The 25,992-nt window shown below is 45.1% G+C and overlaps 1 protein-coding gene across 3 annotated transcripts in view; it reads right to left on the bottom strand.

The window, feature by feature from the left end:
• The window catches only part of LOC135898152 (gamma-aminobutyric acid receptor subunit alpha-2), a 117,359-nt gene that overhangs the window by 20,405 nt on the left and 70,962 nt on the right, over nt 1-25,992 (bottom strand). For all 3 annotated transcript variants that reach the window (XM_065426930.1, XM_065426931.1, XM_065426932.1), the window contains 2 exons: nt 24,734-24,801; nt 23,351-23,571 (listed from right to left, as the gene is read on the bottom strand). In XM_065426930.1, the coding sequence (XP_065283002.1) occupies nt 23,351-23,571; nt 24,734-24,801 (289 nt within the window). The remainder of the gene's footprint in view (nt 1-23,350; nt 23,572-24,733; nt 24,802-25,992) is intronic.

Genomic DNA, 25,992 nt, shown 5'->3' with positions numbered 1-25,992 from the left:
ACTCACTCACTCACTCACTCACTCACTCACTCACTCACTCACTCACTCACTCACTCACTCACTCACTCACTCACTCACTCACTCACTCACTCACTCACTCACTCACCCACCCACCCACTCGCTCGCTCGCTCGCTCGCTCACTCACTCACTCACTCACTCACTCACTCACTCACTCACTCACTCACTCACTCACTCACTCACTCACTCACTCACTCACTCACTCACTCACTCACTCACTCACTCACTCACTCACTCACTCTTATGACCAACAACTTCAATAATTCTCGCACTTTCGGTACAGCAGACGTATATCACGTTACCACTTCTTGATAACAATCAAATTAAGAAAAAAAAGTAGCCGCAAAAGTGAAGCCACCCGTAAATAGGACGCGGCACTGCAGTGTAGCCTACCAAGTAAGAGGAGGCGGAGAAATGGACGGAAAGCCAAGGTGGTTAGCCGGTTTTCCGACCGGCTCGCTACCCTATGCTGGAGAAAGAGGGTAAGGGGAATAAAACGCATTAGAAAAGAGATATTACAAAAAAGGGGAAGAGCAAAAGTAAAGTAAAGGAGAATACGGCACTGCTTAAATACTGTCTCTAAGACCAGTTCTCCGCAAGAAGCGCAACAACGCTCTCAAAGCCTTCTGTGCTGAGGATGGTCTCGTCCAGTGTCCCAACTCCCAGGACCGTTTCCTCCGACAAAGCGCGTTTGTCAAGACTATCTAGCACTATTGAAAGTTCTTTCCTGAGTGCACTGAAGCGGTGACATTCACTGAGAAGGTGGGCGATTGTCTCCTCGCCAGGGGCGTAGCCAGGGGGGGGGGGCTTATGGGGCTTCAGCCCCCCCCCCGAAATTTTTTCGTGCTGTCCATGCACCGCCGACCAAAGCGACCCCCGGTGCCGGAAATCACTCTGGATTTTGTCTAGAATGTCTTTTTGACGCTCGAAAAGACATTTAACCGCGAAGATTGCAAACTTGGGCTGGATTTCGTGGCAACGCCCATACTCCGGGAGTCACATAACGCCAAGCAGTCCCATCCGAGCACAAAGTTTCAAGGGCGCTTTGATGGTGAGCGGGCTCGCCGCGGCATCTCACTGAGGCCACGGAATCTATGGAGCGCATGGCTATCAATTGCGAAACTTTATGGGTGTAAATCTCATAAGCTCTTGATGTGAAAGGTGCATTGACATTTCCAAAGTTGGGCTTTAGATTTTCAATTGCGGAACTTTGTGGGTTTGATGTTGTTATAAACATTTGACGCGAAAGGTCTATTGACTTTTCTAAAGTCTTACATCGGAACATACAACGAGACAAGCCAAATCAACACACTAGCAGACGAGTTGACAAAGCAGGCAGCGAGGTCCAATGAGACGAAGCGTTAGGACGGTTCATTTGTGCCGTCATGTCCCATAAAAAATATCAACATTTTTTTTAACCTACGCCAGAACATCCATGTCAAGACACTAAAGCCAGCCAAAGTAACTACGTTCTTATTTATTTTTTCTACTTTGACTTTTATTCGCGAGGACACACTGAGCCTCTTCATTTTTTTTTGTTCTCACTACCCTACCCGCGGGCTGCCAGAGCCAGCCAGAGCGCGTACGTTTTTTTTTCGTATGGCCCCGACCACCATGAGGTGCACTTCGGTGCGCGTTCGGTTTGCTATGGCCGAGTGGATTTTCACCTGACAGAGTTTTGGACGCTTTCTGGCTAGCAGACGAGAAAAAAAAAACAATGGTCGCTCGCCGCCATCACGGTGGGGACTCGAAGGATTGCACCGCATTCCTGGAGCGGAACCTTTCCGGAAAGTCTTGTTTCGCCGCTGTAGGATACTGAGCAGTATGCGTATGGTTCTCAGTGGACCAAGCGTCTGACGTTTTCTTCGGTATTCCTTCCGTAGCCCCATTAGGTGCCCGAAGTAGGCATTCGATTCTGGCCAACATACTTTCCTATGCGTTTTTTTTTATTTCGGTGCCTCCGCCTCACAGAAAAAAAAATACATTGTTGCGGCGTAGCGAATTGTCGCATGGTGAAAGTTCGATTTTGATACTTCTTTTGCGGAAAGTAATGGGCGACGGGACGCTTCAGTTGCCGCATACGTTTGTTATATTATTGCGAAAGCAATTATATGGACACTCCAGGTGCATTCCTGCCGTCGCCGTCGCCCTCATGTTTCGTATAAAGTCCAAGGGTGATAACATCGTGACCACGCGCTGCATGCTGTATGTGCGAGTGAAAGCGCAGGAGGGGAGGTGGAATGGGTGAGCCGACGATGGTGGCTCAGTCTTGTGTGCGCAAAGGAGAAAAGCGGGAAGCAAGCGCGCCACTTTCCGTCACGCGCAATACATCGGGGGGAGTGGATGGAATGGGGGCGGAATCTAGGATTCTGTGAATCTATGATTGTGCAACATGTTTATTTGCCTTGTTTGACGCATTATATACAGTTACTTCTTCTTACATACATAGACTCATTGGAGACTTATACGTATACTTAAATATCTTGTTGCGAGGTTTTGTGTATACATGCAGTGAACTTTGTTTCCAGTGACACTTTCTTGTCCTTTATGAAGCCGTATTTTCGCATTTGTATATCCCATTGTATCTTTGGATTTCTGATGTACGAGGGCGAGTCAAATGAAAGTGAGCCTACCCTAACCGCGCAATAATGGTTCAGTTCATTATCTGCGAGGCATGCGCGTAGGAGAACGGCATGTCTCATTTACAAAAGTGACACGCAGGTGTGAAGATAAATGCTCTTTAATGCTCTCATACCATGGGTTGAATATGGTTGCGTCACATAATGGACACTTCAAAAGTTGAACAGCTCGGTGTCGCGAAGTTTTTGATGGCTGAAGGTGTTTCCAAAACAGAAATTAGTCACCATATGACTGCCGTGTACGTTGAACACTTCATTTCATTGACCACTGTGAAGCGTTGGAGCAAACGGTTCAAAGGACGTTGCAAGGACATTCCAACACCGGGCTTTTTACAGACTTTTTGAAGCAGCAACCCAAGGAGCTTTATAAGACGGGAATCACGCGACTCATTAGTCAATAGGACAAATGTCTAAATTCTCATGAAGACTACTTTTAGACAAACTACCCCGTTGTTGGCTCATTCATTTGACTTGCCCCCATATATCTTGCAGAACTCCTGCTTTTTATACGTGCTCTCTGTCGCGACTATAACTTCGGTGCAATTACTCACGATACACGACAAGGGACAGCTACTCCTGCGTAATACATTGGAACAAACGACAGCGTCATTGAGATTTCTCACTGGCCATTGCATATATACAAGAATGTAAGCACTGTTCTTGAATGACAAAGTTTCATTAACATATTTGTCCTCAACTAGTTCAGTTCATTGCCTTTCAATTTGTCATATCAGCGGCATGCACTGCTTTCCTGGTTTCGAACTGATATAGTTCTAAAATTCGTGGGATATTTTCTTAACTTAATAAATAGACAAAATACATGGAAGCATTGACGTCAGTTAAGTTGGAAACAATTTTTCGCACATACGAGTATAATATTTTATGAAAAAATACATATTTTACTTGTATTTACAGTGCGTAGCTTTCAAGAATTTGTTTGCAGCATCTTTGGCAATGACAATGCAGTTATTATTCATGTATTTGATCCCTCGATAAATTGTTTAAGAGGAAGCTTTAGCTCGGGCCCAATCCGACGCGGCCTATTCAAATACTTGTAAAACGCAGAAACGCTTTTCTGAGATAATCCTGCTAATCGCTTTTATTGAAATTGGTTGCATTGGAGAGAGAAAGTTATATCCTAGTGTCTGTTGGAAACAGAACTTCGATTTAGGGCCTGAATTTTGTTTAAAATATTTTGAAAAATTCGAAAGTTTGAAAAATAGCAGCACGACATTTACAAACTAATAGCTATGCATGAAGAACAGATATTGTGGTTCTGTAAACGGCATTTATTATAGCAATCAAAGCGGACAAGTTTGCTGTGTCAATTTGTATCTTACGTGAATTGGTTACGTTGTGTACGAGGGTTCTGCAAAAGCCGTATTTCCACAATACTAAATTTTTTTGACATTCATGTGTAGCATATCTATTTTGTCCGCTGTAGATGTACTATTAGGTGCAATTCAAAGAATTGTGATGTTATTTTTCATTGTTGAGTCACGGAGTTATAAACTTGATAGTTTCGTTTTCTGAAAATTTTCAATTTTGGCCAATTTTTAATAAACAATTGACCACCTAAATGAAAAATTCGAAGCCAGTAGTCACTAGAATTAAACTGTTTCATTTAAATGCAACAAACCTCCTCAAATTTGGTGAAGTGGTTGCAGGGAAAAACGCATTCCCCTTCTACATGTACTTAAATAGGAGCACCCGAGCTAACGCATCCTCTTAAGGAGGAGGCTGAGCTGCAACGTGCAGCTATATATATATATATATATATATATATATATATATATATATATATATATATATATATATATATATATATAATTGCCCAGTGGCGAAGCCCCCCCCCCCCCGAACAAAATTTCTGGCTACGCCACTGCTCCTCGCTGCTGCAGTTATCGCATGTAGGGCTGCTGGCCATTCCTATCCGAAATGAACACGCAGTCGTGAAGGTCACGCCAAGCCAAAAGCGGCACAGAAGCGGCTCCTCAGCTCTAGGTAGCCCTGACGGAAGGCGAAGTCATAGATTCGGATCCAAGTTGTGGAGACGAGCGTTGGTAAATTCCACCGAGTTCCACTGTGCAAGTGTAGGTTCACGTACGAGCCAATGGGGTCCTGTAGCTGCGTCTGTTCTCTATAACGGTATAACTACACAGTGGGGACCATCATGAACAGAACGAGCGGCCTCATCTGCACGGTCATTTCCGTAGATACTGCGATGGCCAGGTATCCGCTGATATGCTATGTTGTGTCTTTTCTCTATTGCGTGGTGGTGAAGAAGTCTTATACCAGTGACTAATTGCTCGTTCAGTCCATGACGAAATGGCGACATGATGCACTGGAGAGCAGCCTTGGGATCGGAGAAGATTGACCATGGCTGTGACGGTTCTTCAATTAAAAACTCTAGAGCATCACGGAGGGCGGCGAGTTCTGTAGCTGTCGATGATGTAAAATACAATGTCTTGAATTTTGTGGTGACGGACTTCGCCGGAATAACCACTGCTCCTGCTGTGCTTGCAGACGAAACTGAACAATCAGTGTAAATGTGACGGCGTCCGCTGTGTTTCTCATGCAGGAACTGTAGTGTGGCTTTTTGTAGAGCTAAAAATGACGCCTGTGTTTTCTTTTGGATTCCAAGAATGGTTAGGAGGGCTTCGAGGGGTTGTAGGCACCACAACGGTAATGGTGGTCTTGCTACAGGCGTGAAGTTCGAGGGAAGCATTGCACGATGCGAATCGATAACATCTCTGAATGCAGAAAGTGGCCTAGAAGCAGGAAGTCAGGCGAGGTGGTGTGATGGAATCTGGGCGAAATGCCTGATGTGCATTCTTAAGGCATCGACGCGAATATATGTTGTTATTATGTAATAACACGCGATGACCAAAGTGGCTGCTGAAGATGCACATCTCGGAAGGTCAAGGCATCGTCTCAGTGCTTGAGCTTGAACCAACTGGAGGACGTGTACGTTTGTTCTTCGGGTCCTGCCCAGCACAGGTAAGCTGCAGCGCATGAACCCAAGGAAAAGTACAGTATAAAGTTGAAGTATCGTTCGTACAGATGCACCCCCCGATTTTCCCGCAAGAAATCTCAGCAAATGCGTGATCATGGTGAGCTTCTTTTTCATGTAGGCAATATGAGGACTTCAGGACAGGTCGCGATCTATTATTACTCTCAGAAAGCGTTGGTTCTTATAACTAATAGCCTGTCCATTGATTTTAATGACGTATGGGCCCATCGCCTTGCGTGTGAAGGCAACCAGGGAGCACTTCTCAGATGACAGCTCTAGTCCCCGCTCTTGAAGGCGGTTTGACGTCAGCGTGACCGCTCTCTGAGGCCTCAGACGTGCGTGTACACGTGTCACCCGTGATGCCCTGATGCAGATGTCGTATGCGTATATTGATAGATGCACGAACCGTGGAACTACATTAACTAGGCCAATGAGCGCAGTTAGACAGTGGGGTTCAGGATTCCACCTTGAGGCACACCGCGACAGGTACAGTGGTACGTCGTTGTACCATCCTTTGTCTGTACAAAGAAGGTTCTGCCCTTCGAAAAACTGTAAATCCATTGGTGGACACGCCCCCCCCCCCCCCCATCCAATGTTCCCCAAGGCGTCCGGAATAGCTTCATGCAATAAATTGTCGAATGCGACTTTTACGTCCAAGAACATCGCCGCAGAGAATCTCTTTAGGCTTTTTTGTTGCTGTACAGACGAGACAAGGTGAATCCCCTTATCTATAGAGAACCGTCCACGCCGAAAGCCGGTCTAAGCATCAGGGTATGTCTTGTTATGCTCCAGGTATCACTCTAGGTGAGTCAGTACCATCCTCTCCATCACCTTTCCAAAACAGCTGGCTAATGCGATGGGGCGATAGGAAGCAAGGTCCAGAGGAGATTTACCTGATTTGAGCAAAGGAACGAGGCGGCTGGACTTCCACGAAGGAGAAACCAATCTGTTGCACCACGAGCCATTGTATACGGCTAGAAGAACATGCCGAGCTGTTTGACCTAGGTTACACAGGGCCATGTAGGTGACACCATCAGGTTCAAGTGATGAGGAACGCCTGCATGCTGCCAAAGCTGCTTGAAGCTCCTCTACAGAGAACAGATTGTCCATGGGGAATGTCATAACATCGGTGCGTTTCCTAGATTACTCGCGTTGAACGCGGGCCCCTTACCGGCAACCTTCGCGCAGAAGTCTTCTGCTACTTCAATTTTGCGACGACTTTGGTGGAGAGCAAGGCACTTGAAGGGGCGATGTTGTTGTGGCAATGTTCGTAGGCCTTGGACAATTCTTCATATTTGAGATAGAGGCTTTGGTGGTGAAATGGCTTAGGCGCATAAAGATTTCAGTCTTAGAGACTGGAGTGCATTGATTCGGCGCTGAATCTTCTTCTGCAGCTGTCTCGCCTCCCTCAAATTGCAGATGGATTTCGTGCGCCTATACCGTCGTTAGGCACGACGACGGATTGCTCAAAGCCGCTCCAATTCCGTTTCATATTCGCAAAACTGTGATAAAGGTGTAAAATTAGAGGCAGTGTTTTGAGATGCAGCTTCGATTATGCCTTCGAGCTTTTCAAGAGAACCTTCTTCATTTTCCTGACATCGCTTCTCTGTGAGTGACCTGCACTTTGACAAGTCGATGTGTGAAGAAACGGTAATGTGTAACTTGCCTAGGCCCTTGAACTTTATATAGATGGGAATATGGTCCCTTCCTTGGGTTTCACTGTCCGCAAACCACTGTACCTTGTTATTTAGGCTGCATGACACAAACTAATTGCGTGAAAGCGAGATTATTGCATTTTACTGTCAGACACACGTGTTCGTTGTTATCATCAGGTGTTACTGGATCCTCAATATAGGTAAGCTCGCCCCTGACATAAACGACGACGTTACTATGGTCGTTGTAGGTAGCAGACTTGAAAGCTTCGTAGCTAGATAATGGCGTGGCACTGTGAAGGCATGGTTCGCAAATGACGATAATGGGAAAAACTTATTCTTAAATACAAATGACGAAATATCCGAAATGCGAGATTTAAGGCGTCGGGCATTCCACTAGAAAATCGAAGCTTCTTTGACTTCTTTACGGAAGGGCCGCAGAGGTGGAGCCATGGTGCTTCTCCAGACATGACAGCACCGGATTTAGAGAATCCAATATTTGAAGTGAACTATGGGCAGCCGGATTGCGAATGCTAGTTAGGGGCACTCGAAGGGTGTTCATGAGGGTTTTCATCATGGCTATGACCTGCTTATCTTGATTGTTGCCACAGGCTCGTTCCGAAGTGTCCTTAAATGAGTGATGATGTGGCTCTGCTGGCGGGGTTATCGACGGCAGCGCAGGCCACACGTCAGGTGGACCAGTGATACTTGTGTCCTTCTGAGGGTGCTTGTTGCTGGCATTGCTGGGTGGTTGTGCTGGTGCGTGGACCGTCCGTGGGAGAGGCGCATGCCTAGCTTCGACAACAGGTTTCCTAGAAGGTCTCCGGCGACGACAGCGCCGACGTCGTACTGGCAGCAGCCTCTCTGTGGGTAGAACCATCTTTGACCATTTGCTCCAACAAGTGCATCTTCTTCATGTTTGGGCAATCCTTTGAAGACACATCGTGAGGGTCATGACAACTGCGGCACTTGCGATGTTCGGCATGGCAGGCGTCTGTACTGTGTGACTCTGAGCATCGCGAGCACACGGAAGAATTTATACAAACAACGCTGACGTGTCCCATCTTACAGAAGTTGCAGCACTCAAGTGGTCTTGGCACAAACGACCGCACTGCATGTCGAAAATGGCCAACTTTGGCTTGTGATGGAACGATATCGCCTTTGAAAATAACTTTTACACATCGCGAATTGCCAAGGCGACAGGTTTTCAATATGAGAAGACCTTGCGTCACCGAATTGATGAGAATCGGAAAGTCACTTTGCCTGATGGAAGTGTAGACATCGTAAATAACACCTGCCGTAGAGTCCTTGCCGTCCGGTATTTAAGAGCGCACATTGATGCCCCCCAACACACTGACTTTGTTCAATACATCCAGCGCACTACGTCACGTAACGTCGATAGCGAGAACATTCTTGCAAACGTTGATCCTCACGTATGTGATTTGTCCCGGGGCGAGGGCTTCTATAGACACAGACGTGGCTTGACGATTAAGCCAGTTGAGACTATCAACAGCATCCACCCGTACCAACAAAATAGTGTGAACCGATGGCTCTCGCGTAATCATGGTATCCTTATTTACTGAAAGAGAACACTTATGTAGTCTTCTCTTTGCTTTACGCCTTGTCACGAATACAAAGTACAAAGTCACTTTCATACAAGCTTTTGTCACTGACCGAAGAATATGCAAGCGCGTCCTCACTGTCGCCGTCACTCGGGCGGCCGGAGTGCCTTCTTGGAGCGGCTGCAGTCGACATGGAATGTATGGGCGGGGGCCTCGGCGATTCTACGTTCGTTTCCGCAGTCACAGGAACGGCGTCGTCGGCAAACACGAAAGAAAAACTTGAAAAAATTACAGAAAGAGAAACCAGCGTTTTACAGAGGAATCACTTCCATGGCCTACCAAAACTGCCAATAGAGATGTATTAGTTACATGTTTGCCAGAAACCTTATTTCCTATGGTTATTTTTCTGTTTGTTCACAACAAGACGGGAGTCATAGGCGGGAAAAAATGAAATGATACCGAAAAAGAAATGAGAACGCGAACGTTCACTTGTTTACGAGCTCTTCAAGAAACGAAAAAAAGAAGATGAGGTACCTGGATTGTATTCTTTACTTCACAAGGTAATGAGGACGTAGCGATCGATCTTATTTTTGAACAGACAGGTACGCATCTAGAATTCAGATCGGTAGAATTAGCACCTTTATGATACTGAAGCGAGTATGATAAACCGCGCACCGTGCGCTGTTTAATGACGCGCTGTTTGCCTACGTGGCTCTCTTCCGAAGGGAGAGGCGCTAAATATTTCTTTTAGCTATTGCGCAGATCACTCGCTTAGAAGGAAATGCGATCGCGATGTTTTGCACGTTCCTATTTATTGAGCAGGACCACCGCTTTGAGATATTAATCTAGAGTTAAATGAACGATATCAAAGAAAAACGGATAGCAGTAGAGATATTCTATACATAATGGTGTGGCACACATAAGCTGTATTTGTTCATCAAAGGAAGGAGGAGGAGGAGGAGAAAATAAAGAGAGAAGGCAGATGTCAACCAGAAATGTGTCTGGTTGCTTAGTGCACTCTGGGAGACGGGAAGAGGGAATAGAAAGATAAGATAGAGAGAGTTAGGGGAGGGGGAGAAAAGCCGTGGTGAGCTCGCGCACGCACGCAGGGGGCCTGATCGAGTCAAGGACTTTCAGACAGGCCAGCCGCCCTCAAGAAAGACAAAAGTGTCTTCATAGCTTTGTGGGCCAACGAGCGATAGGGACGGTCTTCACGTAGCACCTGTACACACAACAACCGATCGTCCAGTCGTCGCTATGCGATAGATAATGGTTGTCTTTCCGATTGAATTCGATGACAATGGCACAATAAATGTTTTATGTTCTTTTCGACGCCGAAGACGTCGCACGCAGCACTGTCTGTCATTCTAATCAAAGTAGTGTACGCCTTTGTGAAAGCCACTCCCAACCACAGCCGGTATAGAAGTGATGCCTCACGTCGGTGAATCCCGGGTGGAGATGGGAGTTGTAGCGAAGGGTTCCGTTCGTACAACCTGGTGCGCCTTATATTTGGGGTGTTCCACTCTGTTAAAGAGAGCTTGCGTGTCAGGTGACGAAGCTGTCTTGCAGCGTCTGTCCTGGAAAGCGGAATGGGAATGCTGTGTTGTTCTTGATGTGACTCTCGGGCAGCTTCGCCTGCTTGATCATTTCCACTGATCCCGCAATGGCCAGGTAGCCACTGGAAAATAATTTCGTGACTTTTCTGTTTGACGTCGGGATAAAGTTTGATGATTTCATATGTTAGCTGTTCTGAGCTCTGTTCTGTTCAGTTATGAGCTCCACGTCTGAGAATTGACTGCATGCTGTGTAAAGCCGGTCTCGAGTTGGAAAACACGGCCCATGTACCGGGAATCTCTGTGTGAATAAATTGATGCACACTGCGTAGAGCCACGAGTTATGCAGCCGTGGACGTCGAGACATGTGACGTCTTGAATCGCAGTGTTACTTCTCTCGTCAGTATGAACACAGCACCCGCAGAACTCGTCGATGTGGTCGATCCGTCAGTAGAGATGTGTACGTGGCTACCGTATTTCTCATACAACAGGAGTAAGCTCAATTGTTTTAGTGCAAGTGGTGGCAGATCTGACTTTTTCTGAAGTCTTGGAATTCTCGGCACAAACATCATGGAGGAGACACCAACCTTGCCGCAGGTGGGTAACCCGATGTAAGCGAGGCACGATATGCACTGACACTTGTGCTAAATCACGTGCGGGGTCTTTTTAAGGTGAGTGCAGCGAAGTGGTAGTAAGGAGTCCGGGCAGTGTGCCTGACATGTGCACGCATTGTCTCGACGGCGATGTGCGTCGTGGTTGTACAATCTTGAGCAATGGCAACAGTGTCAGCCGTTGACGCACTGCGTGGTAATCGAACGCATGTCCGCAGCGATTGGGCTTGAATGCTCCGAACCGTACGCAAATTGGTCTTGCAGGTTTTGGATACTACAGGTAGGCTGTACTGGAGCAGCCCAACAAACAATACCCCGTACAGCTGTAACACGGATTGTGTGACCCCCCAGTCCTTTCCTTTAAGGAACCTGAACAGATGACATACAGCAGTCAGTCGCTTTTTCACGTTGTTCACGTGAGGAGTCCAGGACAAGTCTCTATCACAACACCCAAGAACATGTGGCTTTTTGTGCACGATATCACTCGTCCATGAATTGATTCTTCATCAAAAGAACAGCAGCAGGAAAGGATGTGTTATATGGTGTCATCGCAATAGCATTAGTAGCACATCAAGATAAATTGCTGGCTTTAACCTTCCGAAACTGCACTGTGAGGGACGCCGTAGTTGAGGGCACCGGGTTAATTTTGTCCACATGGGGTTCTTGAACGTGTCCACAATGCACAGTGCCCGAGCGTTTCATTTCGACCACATCGAAATGCCATTGATGTGGCTGGGAATCGAACCAACGACCTGGTGCTCAGCCGCGCAACTCCATAGCCACTGAACAACCACGTTTTTTGTAATTTCTTATTCCATGGTACTTATTGCAATGAATAAAATGATGCACGTACTGGAACTGTTTACAATATTACGAACACCAGATGGTCATAACTAATGACAGGACGACGAGAAGTACATACAAAGAAAATTAACGTCATACAAAGACTTCATTACTCTAAAAAAAAAACTAGAAAGGAGTACAGCATATGACGTACCGTTTAATTTGTATTTACTGACAGGCCCGCAAACCCTATGGAAAACTCGGAAGCAAAACCGAAATGCAGAAAGAACAGTTATCTAGGATAAATTTTAGTCTGTTTATTATACGCCTGAATGACAATTACGATCATGATGAATGTCAACCTGATTGGCATATACTTGTTATTACGTATTTAGCTTCTACTGAGCCACGACGGCGCATAGCTCGGGTTGCATCAAACACTGTTCGCTACGAAAACAGGAGGCATTTGTGAACACGATTCAAAGCCGCAAGCGGCACAGTAAAGACGCGTCGCAAGGACATGACAGAACGTTTAGAGAAGCCAAGATTATCATATAATAGAAGACAACACAAGCCGCAACTAACTTATTGGTATACTGGACTCGACCTGCATCTGCACAGGAAGCCAGTAGAGGTTATGTATTAGTTCAGTTGCATGACTAGTGTTGCTAGGGCATGCGAAGGTCATTGAAAAGAAGCTGCTTAGCCCAAGTAATTGACATTGGGCTGCTGAGACTGTGCACTATTTGAAGAAAACTGGGCTCTGCGACTACGTCTGAGTGTAAAACTGGGTAAGGATGTTAAGTGCTCGGGAGCATCACATTTATTCATTCTTATCGATTCCTCTTCCCGACTCCCGGTGTAGAGCAGAGTAAACGCGGTGCAACCTGGTCAATCTCCCCTCCCGGCCGTTCCCTTTCTCTCTTTCGGCACGGCGATGGATTCAACCTATGGCCTTTCAGATAAAGCGCCGTATGAGCTATGCAGTCTTTCTCTTATGGAAGCAGCGAGGTAACTGTGAAGGCACAAGAGCCCAGCCTAAAATGAATAAAGCCTTGGAACCAGGCATTAAGACGCGCGTGGGCGTCACACAATGGAAGGCCTTATCTTTCTTATGGGATTAGCTCAAGCCTAAATAAAGGACAATACTTTTACTACCCTTTGTGTCTCAGTTTTTCTTTTCATCGCTAGAAAGTGCGTCGTAAGAAGTAACTCTTGAAAAGACGCGTTTTTGAATAGCTCAAGATTGAGGTAACTTGCGAGCTTCAAAGCGCGTATGTGCGAATATATATTGACGGTAGCGTTCGTGATTTGTCGTATTTATTTATTCTTTTTTTTGGCCCGGGCCGCCATTATCAACACACACACACACACACGTGTTTAAACTAAGCGTGAAGTCATTTGTTCCGACCAGGGTTTTCATTCCTTGACTACTTAACGTTATGTTTACAAGGGCTCGCGTTAGCTAACTCAATTTTTATGAAAACTAGACTTTTGCGTTTCCTTAAAAGTAAGATAACCTTAAAAAAACCTTGCGCATTGTGTAGCATCTTGTGCAAACAAGACGAGAAGACACCGAGCTTGCGTGAAACAAGGAGTTCATAGAGTACAGCAGGAGCTTAACAGTTTTTCTAATTATTCAAACAATGATGCCCATTTAATTAACAGGTGCTATTGATCATGTCTTTTGTGCTATGCTAGAAAGAAGTGTGGAAAGGTCGCAGTGTGTATAAAAGGATCGGCTGCACTGAAATCTTGATAAATATATAAAATGACCAAATTTTATATCCTGTGAGGAAATTTATTGCAGGTGCGTGCATCACGCTGTTGAATGTTGATATTATTGATGCACAGAAGTTCAGGTGTTGAAGGGTACTATTTCAAACTCAACGTTACTGAATGACTCAAACGTGCAGTGTAAGTGCTTCTACCCGCCGTGGTTGCTCAGTGGCTATGGTGTTGGGCTGCTGAGCACGAGGTCGCGGGATCGAATCCCGGCCATGGCGGCCGCATTTCGATGGGGGCGAAATGCGAAAACACCCGTGTACTTAGCTTTAGGTGCACGTTAAAGAACCCCAGGTAGTCGAAATTTCCGGAGCCCTCCACTACGGCGTGCCTCATAATCAGAAAGTGGTTTTGGCACGTAAAACCCCAAATATTATTATTATTATTATTAAGTGCTCCAGGAGTTACACTGCACACAAATCGGTGCACAACAGCGCCTAAACAGCACACGACACTCTGCGCACGACAAACAAACAGCGCACGACCAACAAAGTTTATGGAGCGCTTCCCACTATGCGCAACCTTTTAGGAGACTGCATCACCATGCCTAATAGTGCAAATCTGTCTGTTTAAATAATATCAAAGAAGCTAACTTTGATGTGTATCTTATGTTTCACAAGTACTGATAACGGCAGCGAAGTGTTATGACGTTCTGAGACTTAGGCAGAATCACTACAGGATTTCCTTTTCGGTCGCGGAGGGAACGTTTCGATGGAAACGAAACTCAATAAGTACAGAGCTCATAAATGACTTCATTACGCCAGAATTATTCGAAATCTTTCAAAGGATATTCCATGTAGCCCAGATTTAGTGTTGAAGTAATACAGTTATTGCAAGGATGTTGCAGTATGGTACTAGTATAGCGAAAAAAAATTGCTATACAAGTCATAACTTTCCGCACACTCTCAGGCAACTAAATTGCCGGAAACCCCGCGAGGCACACTAAAGTGAGCGCGACGCTGCTTCCGCTTCATCTTGGACCTCGCTACTGCTACTCTGTGCTAACTCTGGCGACCTTGCATTGCCGGCCACGCGAATTGTTTTGTGTATACGGCGCCTGCCGCTGCACAGTGCCGAACATTGCATGCGTTTGTCAACACGGAACCCGCTGGCTGTTAAACAACAGCGACCCCCTGTGTCAAGGCTCCTATGTATGCGCGTGAGTGAGTTTGCCGCTACCTCCACTCGTGCGCACGACGTGAGACACGAGCTCAATTGCGGAATGGGACCCTCCATTCCATTCCATTCCCAATCCATTCCGAAGAGTGGAAAACCTCGTTAATGCCCCTTCTACGAACTCGTCGGAATGGTGAAACTTGCACCGTTTCCCCACTCCTGAAGTAGCCGAGCTGAGGCAGTCCACTCCTCCGATTACAGCAAATAAAACGCCTTCCTTATGATTGCTTACTACTTGCGTTTGCAGGCCTAGCTACAAAAATATATATTTTTTGAAGCATTACCGACGTCACAAATAATGTTACGTACTATTTTTTTCGTGTGCGTACTACTTCGAAAAGTGAAAGGCATCGTAATTTCTCAGCGGACGAGATTTCTTGCCGTTTTATATTTACTCGCATACTTTAACGGGTATCATTTGACTTCCAGAGCATCCCTGTGACCCTCTGGAGTTGCCCCTTCTGGTTACTAGACAGTGTGCAAAAGAACGTGGCACGCGTTCCTAATCACCGCGGATTTGCGCAGAGTGCAACCGCTTGCGACATCATTTTTGGCCTCCATCCTTGAACTGTAAATGAAGCATGCTCTTGCTAAATCAAATTATTCTTGACAACTACAAACTGCTGTCTTTACACTCACTTAAACCTTAAAATGCAAAACGGTTTCATGGTCTTCAGATGCGTAGACTGAAAAATACAGAGGTTCTGTGGTCTCGCCTAAAATCAAAATTAAGCACTATGAGAAACCAGCGCTGCCTAGTGAACGTTCGCGAAAAAAAAAACAAAAAAAAAAAACCCCGGCCCTCAGCGCCGTATAAGTGAGGAAGTGCCACCACCTTTAGTGTCCCAAATGTACGTGGTGCCGCACTGGGCACGTTGTTTTTGCGTACGCTTTATGAAACCGTATAACGTAGACGAGGCTGGCCTGTTGTTATTTTTCGTTTCTCTCACCATGAATAGTGAAAATAGTGAGTAAACTATGATCAAACGACGGGATCGGCGCAAGTCGGCCCGTGACGCGAAGTTGTACGCAGTTGCGAAACCGCTCACCGATAAAGTGAGTGGTTCATTTACCTCAGCTTCTTTCTTCACTAAGACAGATAGCTTGTCTTGCCATAGTAACACGGGCCAATCTAGTATAAAAAGCTTGAGAATAGTTAACATTAACGCACGCAGCGTTGCAAACAAGAAAGACTCGCTTGAACTTAAACTGCTGGAGTACGACCCACACATATCAGTCCTGACGGAAACTTGGTTACATGAGGACTTAGCAGATGACCTGGTATTTCCTCCTCATTATAAAGTTGTTCGCAAGGACAGGACCTCAAGGGGTGGTGGCGTAGCCATTCTCTTAAAAGACTCTGTAGAATGCGACCTTGTATATGATGTTCCTGACCTTGAATGCCTTTGCATAAAAATTTCTTGCTGGGGTCATTCTTTCATCCTGTATGGTTGCTATAGGCCACCAGATGCCGCACCCGACTATCTTATTAAGCTACAACATCACCTGTCTCATTTCCAAAATAAGAAAATACTGTTAATAGGTGACTTCAATCTGCCAGATGTGTGCTGGTACCGCTTACAAGGCGGTGCTAAGTCTGGGAGCAATGCAGACGTTCTGTTTGATGTCATGCTTACTCATGATTTAGCTCAAATTGTAAATCAACCTACTCGTGTACAAGGTTCATCTTCCTCTATACTAGACTTAGTTTTTGCTAGCCGTCAATATTCTATGCATACTGTATCGGTCGAAACAGGCATTTCAGACCATCAACTCGTAAGCGTATCGATAGATTTAGTTAAGTCCCCTTACCACAACAAAAAAGCCAGTCACGTACGTTGTTTCAAGGATTATTCTAGGGCTGATGATGCCGCAGTGATTGATCATATGGAAACTTGTTTATCGAGCTTCGATGATAATGACGATGTCTGCAAGCTGTGGGAGCGATTCGTCGAAATGTGTCAATATTGTCTAAATGCCTTTGTTCCGAATAAACGCAAAAAAGTTCACAAACGCACACCTTGGATGACGCGGAAGATTATTCAACTGAAGCGAAAACTAAAAAGATCTAAGAAAAAAAACCACCAGTTAAGTCAGATTGAAACGCTTAAAAATAATCTTGAACGTGCGGTTCGTGAGTCAAAAGACTTCTACTTTAACACAACATTACCCAGTTTTGTTAAAAATGACCCAAGTAAATTTTGGAACTTCCTGAGTGACAGCAAGAAACATATCTCAAAAATAACAGCGGAGGGAGATACTTTGACTGATCCGATTGACATTGCACGCCATTTTAATTATTTTTTTCACAGCGTATTCTCTGAAAAAGGTGTACAAACTGTACAAAGCGCATCAAATTTTCCTGTATCGGAGGTTGACTTTGTTAGCCTCCCTGGTGTATTTGCTTTGCTTTTAGAACTGAAACCTAAAACTTCTTCTGGTCCTGAAAATTTACCCAATGTATTTTTGCGACGCTATGCCGAAATAATTGCGAAGTTTCTTTTTGTGTTGTTTAAAAAATCTCTGCTGTCATCAAAACTTCCGGTTGAATGGAAGACTGCTCGAGTTGTTCCCATCTTTAAAAAAGGTGACTGCACATTACTACAAAATTACCGTCCTATTTCTTTAACTTCCGCATGTTGTAAAATGCTCGAACATATTATTGCTAAACATATTAACAAATTTCTTGAAGAACACTCCATATTAAGCGACTTTCAGCATGGGTTTAGAAAGGGCTATTCTACAATAACACAATTAGTTACAATAGTACACACCTTTGCTAAAACACTGGATATGAATGGTCAAATAGACACCATATTTATGGATTTCAGCAAAGCATTTGATAAAGTTCACCACGAAAAACTGATTCAAAAACTAAAAAACATTAATCTTCCAGACATTTTAATATCGTGGATTCAAGATTACTTCACGAATAGAGTGCAATTTGTTTCAGTCGATGGGTGCAGCTCCAGTTGTCTCCCAGTCACCTCTGGGGTGCCCCAAGGAAGCGTCTTGGGGCCTTTGCTTTTTCAGATTTACATAAATGATATTGTTAATGTGGTTACTCCAGGAACTCATATTCGCTTGTTTGCTGATGATTGTGTCGTTTTCCGTCAAATTACGTGTACTAACGATCAAAACGAACTTGACCAGTGTCTTCGAAATGTTCTTGATTGGTGCAGCGAGTTTTCCATGGTTCTTAACACTGAAAAAACAGTTTCGATGCAAATAACACATAAAAAGAACCCAATTAACCACGTGTATACACTCGGATCATCAACACTAAAGCAGGTTAATAGCTACAAATATCTAGGTGTAACAATCACAAGCCGTCTTTCCTGGAACTCACATATAGATAACATATGCTCCTCTGCATTTAAAAAGCTGTGTTTTCTGAGGCATAAACTAAGAAATTCACCTTCTCACATAAAACTTCTAACGTATAACACTTACATCAGGCCAAAGCTCGAGTATGCTTCGGTTGTTTGGGACCCATTCACTAAACTTAACATAGATAAATTAGAAAGGGTTCAAAGAAAAGCTGTTAGGTTTATCTATTCCAAATTTAAAATCACCGACTCCCCCACTGACCTCATGGCGGCTAACAATATTGAAACACTTGAAATGCGAAGAGGAAAATATCGCCTTGAATTTCTTTATTCTTTACTTAACCATAAGTTTGCTTTGGATCCTTCACAGTACATATCCCCTCTAACCACACGTTATACCCGACATCATCACATTCACTCATTGACACCGTATTTTGCGAAAACTGACTGTTTTAAATATTCCTTTTTTCCGCGGACAATATCCGATTGGAACCATGTTATGACATCTTAATAGTTTGCAATATTTGTCTCCTTATTTTTATGTATATTTCTTTTCATTGTGTTCTGTATCTTTTGAGTTTTAAGAATATATGCCTGTCCTGCTTGGACCCTGAAAAGGGTCTGCAGTATGTACTAAATAAATAAATAAATAAATAAATCATCGAGGACGAATGTAATTGTGAAAAACGCTCTGGAAGTGTCTTAAGCGGAAAACCGCGCGAGAGCCACGCACGAGGAGCTGCAAGCTTATACTGCCGATCGTGTTGCGGTGCGGTTTCAAAAGAATCGAGTGAATGTAAGAGCCCCCGGACGCAAGATAACTCTAAAAGGGCGAGGATTCCATACAGTATATTGCCTTTTTAGGTTTAGAAAACGATGCCTGGCAACGGCGGTTGAGGTTTTCAGCGAAATACAATTTAAGAGTAAAAAGAAGCTATAAACGCCGTCGGAACTAAGATAAGCAATCGCTTGTTCCATTTCTACATAGACCAGACGCGAATAGTGACATTTCCTCCGTAAGCAGAGTGACGTTGATTTCGTTGGAGCCACTTATAGTGTCCACGATGCCGGAATCAAAGGCGCACCCCCGTTAGCGACACAGCAACTTGCCGTTAGCAGTTCGCGGACCGCCGGCCGATGGCGGTCTTGCTAGCAAACGGTGAGATTTGCCTGTCACGCAGATGATCTCCCTGTGAGACCTCCCTGCGGCACACGTGGCCATACAGCGATAGAGAAGCGGTCGCGGCCACGCCCTGGCGTCGCCGGCAGCCTCACCCCCGCCACTGATATAGTTGCTATAGGGCTTTCACTGTTTACTTCGCATCTGTAGCTGACGGCTCTTCAGAAGGACCGACGCTCCCAAGCAGCAATGTTTTGTTACGGTTGTTGCCACTTTATCCTCTACTCACAGTAATTTCACGCGGAGAAGAGAACACGCCGATACTTGCGGTGCTGCCAGCTGCGACGCGAGCACGGCCGAGCCTGTTCGCTGTGCGCCGTAGATAGCTATGCACTGCAGCTGAACTTGTATCGGAAATCTCGGTGGTGCTAAACGTTTGACTGTAGGCATGGTTTTTTACTGAAACGAACATTATGCGTCACTTCACTCTAGCGGACATCATTTTGCCTAGAACGGAAGCTGCGTAACCAATGTTCGCAGCCAATGGAAGCTGCGTAACCAATGCGGCCGGCGCTTTTCTGCAGTAAACACGGTGTTCACCGTGTATGTTCGCCGTGAGATCGTATCATTAGCATTGTCATTTTCTTACCCTTCATTTTGTCACCAGGCGCTGCCAAACGCACCCCGTACCGCTGGAAACCTAGTGGGCATTTATGAGCCGGCTGGTACTAATATTACTCTTAGCATCCCCGAAAAAGAAAAATGCCTGCTGTATATATTCTTGTAGTGAAAAACATGTATACATTTTTGTACAAGATAACTATTGCTATTTTCGCTTTGAATAAAACAAAATGCACACGGATATTTGGCCGGACAAGTTGAAGAAATAGTTGAAACGGCGTGCGGTCGCACCTGCCTGAATCCAACATCGCCGTCACTCATGCTCGTAGTCGTCACGAAACAATAATAGAATGACAGAGCTATACTACGGCTTTTCTAGTTGCGGAAATGAACCACGCAGGAATAGCGACGTGCCCCAAACTTTTATTTTTCACGCGGCCTGTGAACGTACCCCACCTTGCATTTTCTTCGGTCTGTATGAATAAACAATGCGCGTGATTTGCGCAAGGGGCGGTGTGTAAGCTCGAAACTACAGCGCTGGTTACAAACGTGCCCATCCCATTCCTACTTCATTTCGAAATGTTCGGCTCTCCTTTTATCACCACTCAATTCCCATTCCATTCCGGGTGTTTGAAAATGTGGCATTATTCCGGAATCATTCCAACTCCTCAGCGACTCTGGTCACGAGTACCATTAGGTGCCCTGCACTTACCGTCATTCCTTGCCTTCTCCCACGCTAATACCATTCTGTTTGAGCAAAGCGTTCAGTATCGTCAAAGGAAGTTCTACGGCCTTTAAAGCGCCTCGAGCACACTTAGGACTCAATGCAAAGAATCACGATTTTGTGGATATGGCATCCTTCCCCCTTCTTTACTTTCAACTCCCATCGTCCTTTCCTGCCCCTTACCACAACACTTGGTGGCTGAATACTTGCACCAACTTAAGGAGCAATATATATATGGCAGCGCGCTCTTGTTCTTGTTTGTTTATTGATTGCCACCATAGTAGCCTGTCACTAAAAGGCCGGCTATCACAGAAACGAGCAAAAAATAAACTTCACCAAATAAGAAATGAGCAGAGAGGAAAGCCAACAAAGCAACAAACGCAGGAAGAAAAAAAGTCCTTCGCAGATGTATACCAATCTGCGTAACTTGTACTTTGAATATGCATAATGGAGTTCTCATACTTTTCGAGACGCCCAGACGCGGTACCTGCAAAATTCTTGGAGATTTTTTAGCTGCCATAGTTGGATCTAGATCTCTTGGCTGACTTCCAACATGGGGCCGGTGAAACCTCACGTGAGAAGCAATAAATGACGAAATACTGCCTAAGATAAACCGCTCAATCTATTCGAGTGAGACATACGCAAGCTAGTTTTTATTCCATAATTCGTAATAACTATGTTTCAAAGCAAATTCGGGTACTGATGCAGGTTGCGTTGCTGGCAGGTCTATAATTGACATTTGATATCGACCGCCTCACCACCCGCCGCCGTCGCACAAAAAGCGCTGCGGATGTTCCCTTAACAGCCTTGCTGTAAAAACAAATAAATAAATAAAAACACAACCACGAAGGAATAAAGCGTCACGTATATCAAACATAGCCTGCCACTTAAAACAGAGTCAGCACAACGTATCTAAAGCCTATGAAGGACAAATATCAACGCAGATTACCAGCATATCTGCACAGCGTGAATACCTGGTTGTACGTTCTCTGTAAGATCCGGCCATATCTCCGCGTGCTGTCTTCTAACTACTGGAAAGCCCCTCGAAGGAAACTTGGTGAAAACTAGGAAGAAAAGCTTGCCTGTAGGTTCATCAATTCGACAGGCTGCTAATCAAAGCAGTTTACTCGATAAATACTGTCATGCGCAATTTGTAGAAGTCGGCGAGTTACAAAACTTAATATATGTATTTGTTGAAAGTTGCTTCCTCCTACAGGTATTTTTTACAAGGACGTGATCGTGACTTCGTGATGATAACTTCTGCGCTGAAAATAATCAATCCTCTAACACGTAGCCAGCAGTGTAACGTTCAAAGTAAACGTGAGGAGAGAAGTAAGAAAAAAAATCAGCAAGTAGCTTCATTCCGTGCGTCTCTTCGAGAGTAAATCATGGCCAGACAGTTCCATCTTTTCGACCGACTGATCCATCGAAATTCGCGCAGCAAGCGTGACTAGAATGCCGACTCAACAGCTACCTTTTTCTCCCACCGACATCTTAGAGAAAGTAAAAGCGAAAAAAAAAAGAACGAGAGTCGGTCTGGCGTCACGAACTTCTCTCGACACTGAAAATAGTTTTCCTTTGTGCTCCGGATCCAAGCAGGCGTAAAAATGCCATTCGTACGTCAGAAGGTAAAGACGCCAGAAAGAGAGAGAGAGAGAGAGAGATAGAGAGAGAGAGGGGGGAAGAAATAGAGGAAAGTTCTGGGACCTAAGATAGGAACCACACTCAGGCCTATACCATGGCGACTTTTGTAACGTCAGCCGTACGAAAGAAACACAAGTGCTAGCTGTTTCTCGGGGGCCACCGTTGTCAACTCGATAAAATTATACGCGGAGTATCGAATTCTTCTTTGTTTTTCATATAGGCGCTGCTCAATAACATACGTTGTGACCTGACGGTTGAAAAAAAAAACATAACGCAACTAACTGCATTTTGACACCAAGAAGCGGAAAGAAAATTGCGCTTTACTTTGGTAGCATTCTTTCACCATTGACCTCAGTGAAAAAATAAAATACCTAGACTAAGCAAAAGAAAAGTAAATACAGGCATCAGTGTTTAGTATCCCAGAAAGGAAGATGGCCGAGAGGAGCTAGAGTATGCCGCGGAAGAACCATTGTGACAAATTGTACGATGCCGAAAGAACTTTGATACCAGGGCTAAGCGATACCTCATAACTGATTGACCATTTCATCGCAAACTCGAATGTATTGGTGGCCATTTTCCATCCTAGTGTGTCTGAACTGCTTTCTTTTTTTGTAAATATATAGGAACGCTACTTGGAACACGGAGCAATGCCAAGGACAAGACGAGCGCTGAATATGTACCAACAAGCCCAGCTACAATTACTAGTTTTTGCAATTTACTTTTCTCTTTTAGACTTGAAATCAATCCTAACGGCATTTACGGTTGCATGCGAATCTCGCTGTATGGCGTCCTTGACTCAGGCGCTCGTAACTCGACGGTTAGCAGCCATAGTCGAGACTGAGCGGGAGTTCTCTCGCAGTGCCAACGCTACGGTAGAACGAATTCTGCATTAAATATTGCCAGGGTGGTGACGGTAGCAGCCAAACACGCACTCATCGCGTCATTCAAGCAGCACTATAGATTATTATTTAACCAGCCACGCCCCTTTCTAATAAAGAATTTACGCAAACAAATGAGCAGAATGACCACAAGCACTCTCACTTTCAGCCGTACGCACGCAAACATAAACAGATGTACGGCCCATGGGTCCTGGCCGCGTACACAAATAGGCTGGCTTACCTCATGGAGTAGAGCACATCACCGTTGCGATATATGCGCAGCAGTTTGTTTGGCTGCGTGATGGTGTGCAGGTAGGATCCCTTGCCATTGTGGAAGTAAGTGTCCGGCTTCCAGATGCGCTCCAGCATCTTGATGTGCAGGCTGATGGGGTTGATGGTGCCGTTGAACTTGAGCCTCTGGTCAGTCCAACGCTGCCGGAAGTAGCAGTCCATCGAGTACTCCTGTTCCGAGTGTGGAATAAGAGGGCGAAGTGCGAGCGTCAGTGAAGGCTCCTTTCGCTGCTCCCCTCCTTTTATTCTGTGTTTAGAAACGCGGTAATTGGGATGAAACGCGAACGAGCCAGCAGAAAATCGAATGCGGCCCCAGACGAGGACGACTTGTTCTTTGACTGCACGAAGCTTTCGTTCCAAGGACACACTTTAGGGATAGCGTAAAGGAGTTACAGTAAGTACTGATCATGAATTTGCGTGTTTTGTGGCCATGAGGACAGCCACGCAAAAAATAAAGAGCGCAGCTGTTTCGGCAAGCAGGAATACGATTACTGCGCACTTCGATCAAGAGGTGCAGCGCAGCCTACTAACTAAGCACCCTTAATGAATTTAAGCTTCACCGTTCTTGCTCACATTCATTACAGAAGTTCTCTGGGGAACCTGTCGTATTAGAGATATCGCTAGAATCAAGTTCTTGGAGGCGAGAAGCGTTTTTAGAGGTGATTGCGCGTAACATTCACTACCTTCAAGATAGGTTGGGCGTATCGCCGTGCGAGACCAAGATTAATGCTTAAAAATTAAATTATGGGGTTTTACGTGCCAAAAGCACTTTCTGATTGTGAGGCACGCCGTAGTGGAGAACTCCGGAAATTTCGACCACCTGGGGTTCTTTAACGTGCACCTAAATCTAAGTACACGGGTGTTTTCGCATTTCGCTTCCATCGAAATGCGGCCGCCGTGGCCGGGATTAGATCCCGCGACCTCGTGTTCAGCAGCCCAACACCATAGCCACTGAGCAACCACGGCGGGTCCAAGTTTAATGCTAAGCTGAAGTCTGCAAGCAACATCGAGCTGATAAACGCTCCAAATTCATAGCGAGCAAACAGACGCTGCTGCAAAGAGAAAGGCAAAGGGCGGCACGCTGCGGTCTACCGAAACAAACGCCCCAGTGTGTGTGTTTCTCAAGATACGACGCCAAGGACAGCGTAATCCTCGTGAGACCCAAATGTGCACGCGCGCTACAAGTGGGCGTAGAACAGCTCACGTAAAATGCGATTGTTATAAATAACAGAACAAAAAGAAGAGAAAGCTTACTCAATAGCACGTATCCTCTCTTGTGAAACCTTTAAGTCTAGTTTGCGTTTATTAGGCAGTATTGCATAAGCGAACTTACCATGTCGAGCTCCGAGATGGGCCCCATGCTTCGAATGAGCATGTTGGCTGTGACACTGGTTGGCCTCACTAGAATTAGAAGAAAGAGCTCCTAAGTAACATGCAGTCCCAATGAGAAGCAATATTTCTACATTTGAGGGCGTAAAGACGTGGGAGACGGACGTTCAAATTCCGGACATATTTCCTTCTTCACCATATTGATTTTTGGCCTATAATTATGAACCGCAAGCGCATGCAATCAATCGGCGAGAATTGATTGTTAACCATTGATAATTAGTGTTAGCGACACAATCATGGCTTCTGAAATGGTATACCTGCCTTGCAAATGACGTGATATAGAAAGTCACACAAACCTACCAGAGTGAAAAATAGACCTATAAATCGTTTACTTATCACGATACTGATTGGAAGTACAGTGTTTGGATTGATATTTGTTGATTAGCACGCTGTGGAATCTACTAATTTCACTGGCTAGCTGACATTTAGCTTCCTGGTTTTCAGTTTGCTTTATTCCGTGTAGTAAACTTGTTTAACTTTCCTGCTTATGCTTAACCACTTTTCCTTCTCTCTTTTTACAAGTTGGATGCTTACGTTGCCAAGGGGTTTAGCAAACAGACGCGCAGGCGTGAGGCTAGCTTTGAGAAACACCGGTTCACGGCTTTAAACGGGCCTACCGTATACACATTTTTAGACACTCACGTCCCATTGCCTGTTCTCATCAGTATTTACGTCCCCCTTTCTCCTTTGCTGTGGACAGCAGTAGCAGAATAGTCATATTTTATCTCAAGCCAATTTACGCGCCTTTCTTCGAAGAAAACATCCTTCTACCTCAAGCTTGTACGCCCTTTCACGCCTCAATCTTATGACCACCATACTTTTACACACATGATCGTGCAGTGGCGTTGCCACCAGATGTGGCCATTATATTGCCGGCAGGCGATAAAAGTTGTTGAGCAAAAAACTATCCGACTTGCAACCACACAGGGCTCAAAAACATCTTCGGCATTTCGAGTGATGGATGTTATGTGAAAGCATAAAAGAGAAACGCTTGAGTAGTTTGCTGTGGCGGTTTGATTGCCAGAAAGAACCTTTATACAGCAGCAATAACATCGTACATTTGTGCAGCCTATAGCTCGTATTTGTATACTTGCCACAGTTCTCGCACTGGATGAAACACCATTTCGGAAACCTTCAATAGGCACCAATAGGTACAGCAACCGGCAACATCATGCGACATGGCGGCGGGCGACGCACTGCATG

This window comes from Dermacentor albipictus, chromosome 3 (genome assembly GCF_038994185.2).
Source record: "Dermacentor albipictus isolate Rhodes 1998 colony chromosome 3, USDA_Dalb.pri_finalv2, whole genome shotgun sequence".
Taxonomy (NCBI): Eukaryota; Metazoa; Arthropoda; class Arachnida; order Ixodida; family Ixodidae; genus Dermacentor; species Dermacentor albipictus.
The sequence above is the reverse complement of the archived record's forward strand: the minus strand, read 5'-3'. Positions and strand labels throughout refer to the sequence as shown.